The sequence below is a fragment of the Pseudorasbora parva genome, chromosome 19, assembly GCF_024679245.1.
Source record: "Pseudorasbora parva isolate DD20220531a chromosome 19, ASM2467924v1, whole genome shotgun sequence".
In the NCBI taxonomy this organism is placed as follows: domain Eukaryota; kingdom Metazoa; phylum Chordata; class Actinopteri; order Cypriniformes; family Gobionidae; genus Pseudorasbora; species Pseudorasbora parva.
The window spans coordinates 56,342-67,500 of NC_090190.1; the positions used below are offsets into that span (position 1 = coordinate 56,342).

An 11,159-nucleotide genomic window follows, 5' to 3' on the forward strand; every position below is an offset into this window, starting at 1 on the left:
CTTAAAGTATTAAAAAACTAGCGTAATCAGCTCTAGCATATATTTAATATCAAAACTAAAAAAGACAGAGTTTACAGACTGGATCTCAGACCTAATTTCACAAAATGGATGATTTAATTACTGTCAAAATGATTTAAACATCTACCACTGCATTTTGCTTTTTTTTTTTTTTTTTGCATTAATAATCATTGCAATAAGTTTTAAAAAAAAAAGATTTAAAAAAAGAAAATTTGTATAAAATTTGTAATTTGAACTGCTGATCTTCTGAGGTTGGTATTTTTTTATTTGCTGATTTCTTACAGAAATTATTTCTCTGCAGCTGCTGGTACTCATCCAGTGATAACGTGCTGATATTTATTGATATTGCAATAGCAATATGTTAATGATTTTGGAATAGTACACAAAAGCATCCAGGTATAATTTCAGTTTTCAGTAATGCCACAGAGTCTACGGTTCATCTGATGTCGGCGGGTCGAAGCTGGCGTTCTCCTTCAGCTAAGAAGATCTGCATCGCCCGATAAAGAAGATGGACGCCTAACTCCCGTTTCCTCCGCACAGACCAAGTTGATACTACGCCATAGTAGTCACCTCTTTTCTGGTTTGTGAGCATCTTTAGCCCTAATAAAAGATCACCACATGAACAATTAAGACATCGAAATGCAAAAAAAAAAAAAACATTTATAACTCTCCAAGCAGCCAAGTTCAGATCTCTTTACCAATGGCATCCACCATAGAAGCCTCGCGTGTGTACGCTTCCACAGCAACGACGTTCTGGAAACAGTGCAGAGATATTACTCCATGCCCAGCGCCCCAGACCTGCAGGATGTGCTGCACTTTGGAGCAGAGTTTCTGGAGACATTGAGAGAAAAATACCATCATATCAGTTATTATTAATATAAAGAAGCATGAGCTAGACAGGAAGGTGTGCTGTGGCTTTAGTTTTAAATTCCATTCCAGAAAAATATGCAGTTCTCATTTATAAGTGAAGAAAGACCTGATAGCAATCCTGATCAAATCAATCTTTCGAGCAGATTCTTTTCAGTGGACCAGTTTGAAAAATCCACTGAATGATTATTTTGCAAATTAGACTTTTCAAGTTTTCAGCAGTTCTCCAGAAAAACACTGATCCACAAGTCAAGAAGGGTTATGATCCTCACAGCTCAAGTGTTCGAAAGGACTTAAGAGAAAATTCTGTCATCATTTACTCATTTTAGGATATTTTTAATTTAATACCCCAAACCTTTCATGCTTCAAATAGTTGATAAAAACATTGGAAAAGTAATCCATATGAAAAGCAGTTTAATACAGAACATTCAATATGGTCAACGCAAGCTGTTCTTGATGCTGGAAAAAAGATTTATCCCGAGGTTTACTGCAGTCGGCCGGATCCGGATCAGATGATGGACCTGCGCTGAGACACGAGCCAAACTCATCCCTGAAGTTTCAGAGCTCATCAGCACAATATCCTCAACAAACCCGTCTCCGGCATGACGACTGCAATCTTCAATCCGATGGAACCGGACAAATATTCAGAAGATTCTGATCTAATCTGACCTCTGACCTCTAATGACCTCTGTCTGTTTGTCAGCCAGAGGAGAACTGAGCGACTGAGTCTGGTTTCTCCCAAGGTTTATTCTCCATTCTGGCCCTGATGGAGTTTGGGTTCTTGCCACCGTTGCCTTTGGCTTTTGGCTTGCTCAGTTTTAAATATTCTAAATATTCAGCTATATTACTGATATGCTTTATGTTTGATTATTGTTTTGGCATTGGCTCTAAACTGAAGGTCTGTTTCCAAACCATTTTTCTTTCTTTTTCTTGGTTACACCCTAACCTATACCAGGAGCCATGACATTTAAATATGAATCAATAAATACAATTTACAAATGTTTATGTTTTGTTTTTTTCCCCACAATATTTTTGTTTTGATCCAACTTTTGAATGGACAACTTGTTCCAGTTCATTCATGATTGCCTAAATACCACACAGAGCGTATAATCAAATGAGGACACATCTGACCTTGGAGGTCTTGTCTCCTTTGAAATATTCCAGAGCTTCATAGAGGTGACTGTAAGGTCTCGAACGCTTGCCCTTCCCAATATAGAAAACCGCATTGATGAACGTCTGAAAACATTCTTTAGGGATCATGGATTGACTTCGATATGGTAGATTCTTTGTCACTCTATAAAACAGCAGTGGGAGAAAATATTAGTAAGCAATAAAAAGAAACATTCATTGTACAAAAAAGCAACAAAATGTTGCATACCGTGGGTCAAGCAGGAGGTAGTTAAAGCTGGACTTGATGAACCCCTCCCGCCATCTCTTATTCTGATCCGGCTTATCAAACTGCTCACACAGAGCCAGCTCATCTGCTTGGCAATTAGGAAGCAGAAATCTGTGAAGCGCATGTTCCAGTTCTGGGCTGTAACCTGCAGCTGAGAAAGCATGACATTTACAAGCTAACACTGATCATATACTCTTTATACCGCAGGAACTATTCAGTTTACAATTTTTTATCATCACCAAAATATTAGGCCAGTTTGACATTCATTTTTAATAATAAATTATAATAAAACCACAGAAAAGCTTGTGGGCCAGATGGCCACTCGTTGAGTACCTTGGCTTTATGTAATTTGTTATGCACTTTCTTTAGTGTACTTACCATTGAAATTGGTTGGGCTCGGAGGGACGTATTTCTGGCGGTGTGACATATTCTGAAGGGATCTCTTCAACTTCTGCACATACAGAGGGCGAGTTTGACTGTTTATGGGTCCTGGATCTTCTCCCATTTCAATTAACTTGTTTCTCAGGGCCTTGTCAGTTAGGCCACTTATTCCAGCATCATTGTCCTGTTTGGGGCGGCTGCTTTCTGTGCTACGGTCTGGGCTTGCAGACCCGAGCTGAAGGGAGCGCCAGTCATAAAGAAGAGTGTCATCAGAGTTATTGGTGCTTATGCTAGAGCTGAAGGAGGTGCTGGCCGTTGGGGGAACATGGGTCTCAATGAGCTCATGGCCCTCTTCTGTGTCAGTGTAAAGGTATTCCACAGGCTCATCCGTCTCAGGTGTTGGAGCCTGTCCACCAAGTGTGCAGGAAAGGTTGGCCAGTGTCTGTCTCGAGTGGCCTGACAGCCGACTCATGCTATACCGAGGTGTACATCCAGAGCGCCCCGGATTAGCACAGGGATTCCTCTGCGCTTTTGGGGATTCATACATCGAACTGAATGGAGATTCTGAGTTATTTACCTGAAATGGCAAAGACGCTTGAGAAGCAAGTCTACACGTAACACAGGACTCTTGGTCTCCTGCAGTACGGATGACCTGTGGCCTTCCTGTTGGGCCTTTTTTCACATCTTGCATATCAGTCAAATGTTCCACAAGTTCATTGTAACAGATATGAGTGATCACCTTATTACCAGCCTCACTGACACTCGTCTGTGATTCATCAGTCCGGTCTGAAATGATGACCGTGTCAGCCATGCTGTCGGATAACATCTGTGTGTCCGCTTGGCTTTGGCCATCTGAGCTCACAGATAACTTCAGAGAGCTCAACTGAGACTCAATGTCCTTCATTTTGCCTTCTCCACTGAAGCCGTCCTCATCAAGACTGTGCTTTGACGCACCATATGGTGATTTAATTGTGTTGCGTCGCAGGCGGGTAGCGGTGGGTAGAGTCTGTTCAAAGAGGTAAGAGCTGGTCTGTAAGGACAGCTTTTGGCTCATTCTCTCTGAATGACGACCCATTCTGGACCTTGTTCTCCCAGTGACAAATGGACTTGGAATATCAGTTTCAGTACTAGTCATTTCAACCCTACCAGCATCGTGGACACCTGCAGATAAACTTTGAGTTTGAGTCCTGACTCCTGGCAGTTGGGCGTTTTCATCTCCAACAACGGAAACGCATTCATTTCTAGCAATGGAAACACTTTGCCCTTCAGTCGATTGGCATTTCTGGGCACAGGGTTTGCTCAAAGGTGGACTGCTATTGTCTTTAGTACTGAGTAACCCATTTTCCTCCGAACCTTCAGTTGGACTCTGGTACGGGTCACTGCCACAGCTGTTGTACTCACTGGAGCCACTGCTGACGAGGGGCTGAACGATGCTCTTAAACTCATCATCATTATCATCATCATCATGAGATACAGGCCCCACAACAGTCTTATCAAATTCCTCTTCAAGTGTGTCGACTTCTTTAGAGAAAATAAATACATCATCAGGATAGGTGACATCGATTCCCTGATTCTGTAACACAGTAGCCATGCGCTGAGTGTCCAGGAAATCCGGGTATTGAGAAAGATCTAATGTAAGATCACTCGACTGATCGAGAGAGAGCTGCTGATGATCCTCTTGTCCGATAATGGGCAAATAATCAATAGATCCTCTGAAGGAGACACTCTTCCGCTGTTGAGAACGAACAGGAATGAAAACATCACAGTCACTGTCTGCGGCTTGATGCGGATCTTCAGAGATTACCCCTGGATTCTTCTTACTGTCCACCACAGACAGACACGTACTGGACAATATGGGAAATGCTTTACAAATGTCCTCATTATTTGAAGTGTGAGAATCATGTGACTCCAGATCTTCCATATCTGAGAGCCAGAAAGCCTGGCTGTGCCTGAGGACGTGTTTCTCGCTGAGCCGGGCCATGCTGGAGACAGAAGACAGCCGAGTGCTGCTCAGCGGATCAGCTCCAGGAATCAGCAGCGACGCTTCTGGGCCAAACGAACACTCACTCATGGACTGGCCAGACAGGATTGCTTTAGAAAAAGAAGATTATTATGATAGTATCATTAGTTCTCCAAACACAATGAAAGGGTTCTGTTTGAATTTGATGGAAAACTGCATAGGGAAGAGGGCTCAGTTCATGGATCTATCTCATGGACATAAATAAAAACAACTAAAAATATCTTACAATATTGAAATGTGGGCATATCTTCTTCCTCTCTGGATGTGTGGGACTCATACTCTTGCAGAAGACTAGCACATTTACTGTTCTCCTCCTGCTCTGCCAGATCAGACGGTTTATTCCCATCCTAGAAATAAACAAGGAAACACTTTTTAAGGTTTTGTCAATTGTAAAAAAATCCATTTGATATAAAACACAGAGGTAAACGTCTACATCTATAGGGGTCAGCACTGATGATAATGCTGTGAAGGTAAACGTCTACATCTATAGGGGTCAGCACTGATGATAATGCAGTGAAGGTAAACGTCTACATCTATAGGGGTCAGCACTGATGATAATGCAGTGAAGGTAAACGTCTACATCTATAGGGGTCAGCACTGATGATAATGCAGTGAAGGTAAACGTCTTCATCTATAGGGGTCAGCACTGATGATAATGCAGTGAAGGTAAACGTCTACATCTATAGGGGTCAGCACTGATGATAATGCAGTGAAGGTAAACGTCTACATCTATAGGGGTCACACTGATGATAATGCAGTGAAGGTAAACGTCTTCATCTATAGGGGTCAGCACTGATGATAATGCAGTGAAGGTAAACGTCTACATCTATAGGGGTCAGCACTGATGATAATGCAGTGAAGGTAAACGTCTACATCTATAGGGGTCAGCACTGATGATAATGCAGTGAAGGTAAATGTCTACATCTATAGGGGTCAGCACTGATGATAATGCAGTGAAGGTAAACGTCTACATCTATACGGGTAAGCACTGATGATAATGCAGTGAAGGTAAACGTCTACATCTATACGGGTAAGCACTGATGATAATGCAGTGAAGGTAAACGTCTACATCTATAGGGGTCAGCACTGATGATAATGCAGTGAAGGTAAACGTCTACATCTATACGGGTAAGCACTGATGATAATGCAGTGAAGGTAAACGTCTACATCTATACGGGTAAGCACTGATGATAATGCAGTGAAGGTAAACGTCTACATCTATAGGGGTCAGCACTGATGATAATGCAGTGAAGGTAAACGTCTACATCTATAGGGGCCAGCACTGATGATAATGCAGTGAAGGTAAACGTCTACATCTATACGGGTAAGCACTGATGATAATGCAGTGAAGGTAAACGTCTACATCTATAGGGGTCAGCACTGATGATAATGCAGAGAAGGTAAACTTCTACATCTATAGGGGTCAGCACTGATGATAATGCAGTGAAGGTAAACGTCTACATCTATACGGGTAAGCACTGATGATAATGTAGTGAAGGTAAACGTCTACATCTATACGGGTCACACTGATGATAATGCAGGGAAGGTAAACGTCTACATCTATAAGGGTCAGTACTGATGATAATGCAGTGAAGGTAAACGTCTACATCTATACGGGTAAGCACTGATGATAATGCAGTGAAGGTAAACGTCTACATCTATACGGGTAAGCACTGATGATAATGCAGTGAAGGTTAAACGTCTTCATCTATAGGGGTCAGCACTGATGATAATGCAGTGAAGGTAAACGTCTACATCTATACGGGTCAGCACTGATGATAATGCAATAAAGGTAAACGTCTACATCTATAGGGGTCAGCACTGATGATAATGCAGTGAAGGTAAACGTCTACATCTATAGGGGTCAGCACTGATGATAATGCAGTGAAGGTAAACGTCTACATCTATACGGGTAAGCACTGATGATAATGCAGTGAAGGTTAAACGTCTTCATCTATAGGGGTCAGCACTGATGATAATGCAGTGAAGGTAAACGTCTACATCTATAGGGGTCAGCACTGATGATAATGCAGTGAAGGTAAACGTCTACATCTATACGGGTCAGCACTGATGATAATGCAATGAAGGTAAACGTCTACATCTATAGGGGTCACACTGATGATAATGCAGTGAACGTAAACGTCTACATCTATACGGGTCAGCACTGATGATAATGGAGTGAAGGTAAACGTCTCCATCTATAGGGGTCAGCACTGATGATAATGCAGTGAAGGTAAACGTCTACATCTATAGGGGTCAGCACTGATGATAATGCAGTGAAGGTAAACGTCTACATCTATAGGGGTCAGCACTGATGATAATGCAGTGAAGGTAAACGTCTACATCTATAGGGGTCAGCACTGATGATAATGCAGTGAAGGTAAACGTCTACATCTATAGGGGTCAGCACTGATGATAATGCAGTGAAGGTAAACGTCTACATCTATACGGGGCACACTGATGATAATGCAGGGAAGGTAAACGTCTACATCTATAGGGCTCAGCACTGATGATAATGCAGGGAAGGTTAAACGTCTTCATCTATAGGGGTCAGCACTGATGATAATGCAGTGAAGGTAAACGTCTACATCTATACGGGTCAGCACTGATGATAATGCAATGAAGGTAAACGTCTACATCTATAGGGGTCAGCACTGATGATAATGCAGTGAAGGTAAACGTCTACATCTATACGGGGCACACTGATGATAATGCAGGGAAGGTAAACGTCTACATCTATAGGGGTCAGCACTGATGATAATGCAGGGAAGGTAAACGTCTACATCTATAGGGGTCAGCACTGATGATAATGCAATGAAGGTAAACGTCTACATCTATAGGGGTCAGCACTGATGATAATGCAGTGAAGGTAAACGTCTACATCTATAGGGGTCAGCACTGATGATAATGCAGTGAAGGTAAACGTTTACATCTATACGGGGCACACTGATGATAATGCAGTGAAGGTAAACGTCTACATCTATAGGGGTCAGCACTGATGATAATGCAGTGAAGGTAAACGTCTACATCTATAGAGGTCAGCACTGATGATAATGCAGTGAAGGTAAACGTCTACATCTATAGGGGTCAGCACTGATGATAATGCAGTGAAGGTAAACGTCTAGATCTATACGGGTCAGACTGATGATACTGCAGTGAAGGTAAGCGTCTACATCTATACGGGTCAGCACTGATGATAATGCAGTGAAGGTAAGCGTCTACATCTATAGGGGTCAGCACTGATGATAATGCAGTGAAGGTAAACGTCTACATCTATAGGGGTCAGCACTGATGATAATGCAGGGAAGGTTAAACGTCTTCATCTATAGGGGTCAGCACTGATGATAATGCAGTGAAGGTAAACGTCTACATCTATACGGGTCAGCACTGATGATAATGCAGTGAAGGTAAACGTCTACATCTAAAGGGGTCAGCACTGATGATAATGCAGTGAAGGTAAACGTCTTCATCTATAGGGGTCAGCACTGATGATAATGCAGTGAAGGTAAACGTCTACATCTATACGGGTCAGCACTGATGATAATGCAATGAAGGTAAACGTCTACATCTATAGGGGTCAGCACTGATGATAATGCAGTGAAGGTAAACGTCTACATCTATAGGGGTCAGCACTGATGTTAATGCAGTGAAGGTAAACGTCTACATCTATACGGGGCACACTGATGATAATGCAGGGAAGGTAAACGTCTACATCTATAGGGGTCAGCACTGATGATAATGCAGGGAAGGTAAACGTCTACATCTATAGGGGTCAGCACTGATGATAATGCAATGAAGGTAAACGTCTACATCTATAGGGGTCAGCACTGATGATAATGCAGGGAAGGTTAAACATCTCCATCTATAGGGGTCAGCACTGATGATAATGCAGTTAAGGTAAACGTCTACATCTATAGATGTCAGCACTGATGATAATGCAGTGAAGGTAAACGTCTACATCTATACGGGGCACACTGATGATAATGCAGTGAAGGTAAACGTCTACATCTATAGGGGTCAGCACTGATGATAATGCAGTGAAGGTAAACGTCTACATCTATACGGGTCAGCACTGATGATAATGCAGTGAAGGTAAACGTCTACATCTATACGGGTAAGCACTGATGATAATGCAGTGAAGGTAAACGTCTACATCTATAGGGGTCAGCACTGATGATAATGCAGTGAAGGTAAACGTCTACATCTATAGGGGTCAGCACTGATGATAATGCAGTGAAGGTAAACGTCTACATCTATAGGGGTCAGCACTGATGATAATGCAGTGAAGGTAAACGTCTACATCTATAGGGGTCAGCACTGATGATAATGCAATGAAGGTAAACGTCTACATCTATACGGGTCAGCACTGATGATAATGCAGTGAAGGTAAACGTCTACATCTATAGGGGTCAGCACTGATGATAATGCAGTGAAGGTAAACGTCTACATCTATAGGGGTCAGCACTGATGATAATGCAGTGAAGGTAAACGTCTACATCTATAGGGGTCAGCACTGATGATAATGCAGTGAAGGTAAACGTCTACATCTATAGGGGTCAGCACTGATGATAATGCAATGAAGGTAAACGTCTACATCTATAGGGGTCAGCACTGATGATAATGCAGGGAAGGTTAAACGTCTCCATCTATAGGGGTCAGCACTGATGATAATGCAGTGAAGGTAAACGTCTACATCTATAGGGGTCAGCACTGATGATAATGCAGTGAATGCTTTACGTGATCTTTGAGGTTTGGGTTTCCACCGTTCCGTAAGAGTAACCGCAGATTCTGGAAGCAGCCCCAGGACGCAGCGATATGTAATGGAGTCAGCTCCTCACTCGTCCTAAAGCAAACAACAGCTGTTAGTCACATGATTTGAGTGTCAGATGATTAGCGTGTCAGATGATTAGCGTTTCAGATGATTAGCGTGTCAGATGATTAGCGTGTCAGATGATTAGCGTGTCAGATGATTAGCGTGTCAGATGATTAGCGTGTCAGATGATTAGCGTGTCAGATGATTAGGCTGTCACATGATTAGGCTGTCACATGATTAGGCTGTCACATGATGAGCGCGTCACATGATGAGCGCGTCACATGATGAGCGCGTCACATGATGAGCGCGTCACATGATGAGCGCGTCACATGATGAGCTGTCACATGATGAGCTGTCACATGATGAGCGCGTCACATGATGAGCGCGTCACATGATGAGCGCGTCACATGACGCTCGTGTCTGACCTGAGGTTAGGGTCAGCTCCGTGCTGGAGGAGGAGCTTAAGGCACCGCAGGCCTTTCTCCGACTCTTTCCCTGCCGCTAAATGAACCGCAGCCACGCCGTCCCGCACAATCCCATTGGGGTTCGCTCCGCCGCACAGCAGAGACTCCACACACCTGTAGAACACGATGGCATGACATGGGTTAATATAATAAAGTTTGACGTCCATATTTATCATCATAATTGTAATAGGGTAATAATCATATTATATAATTATATATATATATATATATATATATATTGGCTATCATGTCATTGTTACTACTGTCATATTATCTTTGCTTTTCATTTTTTGTATTTTAATTAAACATACTTTAATGAAGGTGTATTTAATAAATAAAAACAAATGTACTCTATTTATTAAAAGAAACAGAAAAGAGTACAAATTTTGCTTGAGTAATTGTTTTTACCAAGCATTAACTTATATATCTATCACACACAAATCTAAAGCTCTATCACTCACACACACACACACATATCTAAAGCTCTATCACTCACACACACACACACACACACACACACACACACATATCTAAAGCTCTATATCACTCTCACACACACACACACCTCTATCTATCTATCTATCTATCTATCTATCTATCTATCTATCTATCTATCTATCTATCTATCGATCATCACACACATATCTAAAGCTCTATCACACACACACACACCTCTATCTATCTATCTATCTATCTATCTATCTATCTATCTATCTATCTATCTATCTATCGATCATCACACACATATCTAAAGCGCTATCTCTCACTCACACACACATCTATCTATCTATCTATCTATCTATCTATCTATCTATCTATCTATCTATCTATCTATCTATCTATCTATCTATCGATCATCACACACATATCTAAAGCGCTATCTCTCACTCACACACACACACTTTTATATCTAAAGCTCTAACTCTTACCTGGCATCCGCGTCACTGACCGCATCGATCAGCAAAGTGTCCATCCGCGCCATTACTGAGTGTTAAACATGATGCGCCAGTATACATTTATAACGGCTTTAAACGGATACTTAGACATGTGTTTTGTCCTTGTTTTGATGAAACGCCATCCTGAACAAGAATGTTCATCCTTACACACCGCTGACATCCAAAACAAAATTCCCTCCATTCCGTTTTTCCGCTGCTGCCAAACCGCGCAGCGCCATCTCCCGCCGCGGAGGCGCAGTGAGTC

General features: G+C 42.1%; 1 protein-coding gene across 2 annotated transcripts in view; it reads right to left on the minus strand.

Moving 5' to 3' along the window:
• Positions 1-205: 205 nt before the first annotated feature.
• ankle1 (ankyrin repeat and LEM domain containing 1) overlaps positions 206-11,159 on the minus strand; it is a 10,973-nt gene continuing 19 nt past the window's right edge. Inside the window, exons 1-9 of one of the 2 annotated variants that reach the window (XM_067425331.1) lie at positions 10,889-11,159; positions 9,921-10,073; positions 9,420-9,525; positions 4,909-5,029; positions 2,660-4,753; positions 2,264-2,426; positions 2,017-2,179; positions 717-849; positions 206-618 (exon numbers count right to left, since the gene is read on the minus strand). The exon at positions 10,889-11,159 is cut by the window's right edge and continues 19 nt beyond it. In XM_067425331.1, the coding sequence (XP_067281432.1) occupies positions 455-618; positions 717-849; positions 2,017-2,179; positions 2,264-2,426; positions 2,660-4,753; positions 4,909-5,029; positions 9,420-9,525; positions 9,921-10,073; positions 10,889-10,941 (3,150 nt within the window). In that variant the 5' untranslated portion in view covers positions 10,942-11,159 and the 3' untranslated portion in view covers positions 206-454. Of the gene's footprint in view, positions 619-716; positions 850-2,016; positions 2,180-2,263; positions 2,433-2,659; positions 4,754-4,908; positions 5,030-9,419; positions 9,526-9,920; positions 10,074-10,888 lie in introns of both variants that reach the window. The other variant, XM_067425330.1, reaches the window with a different exon arrangement.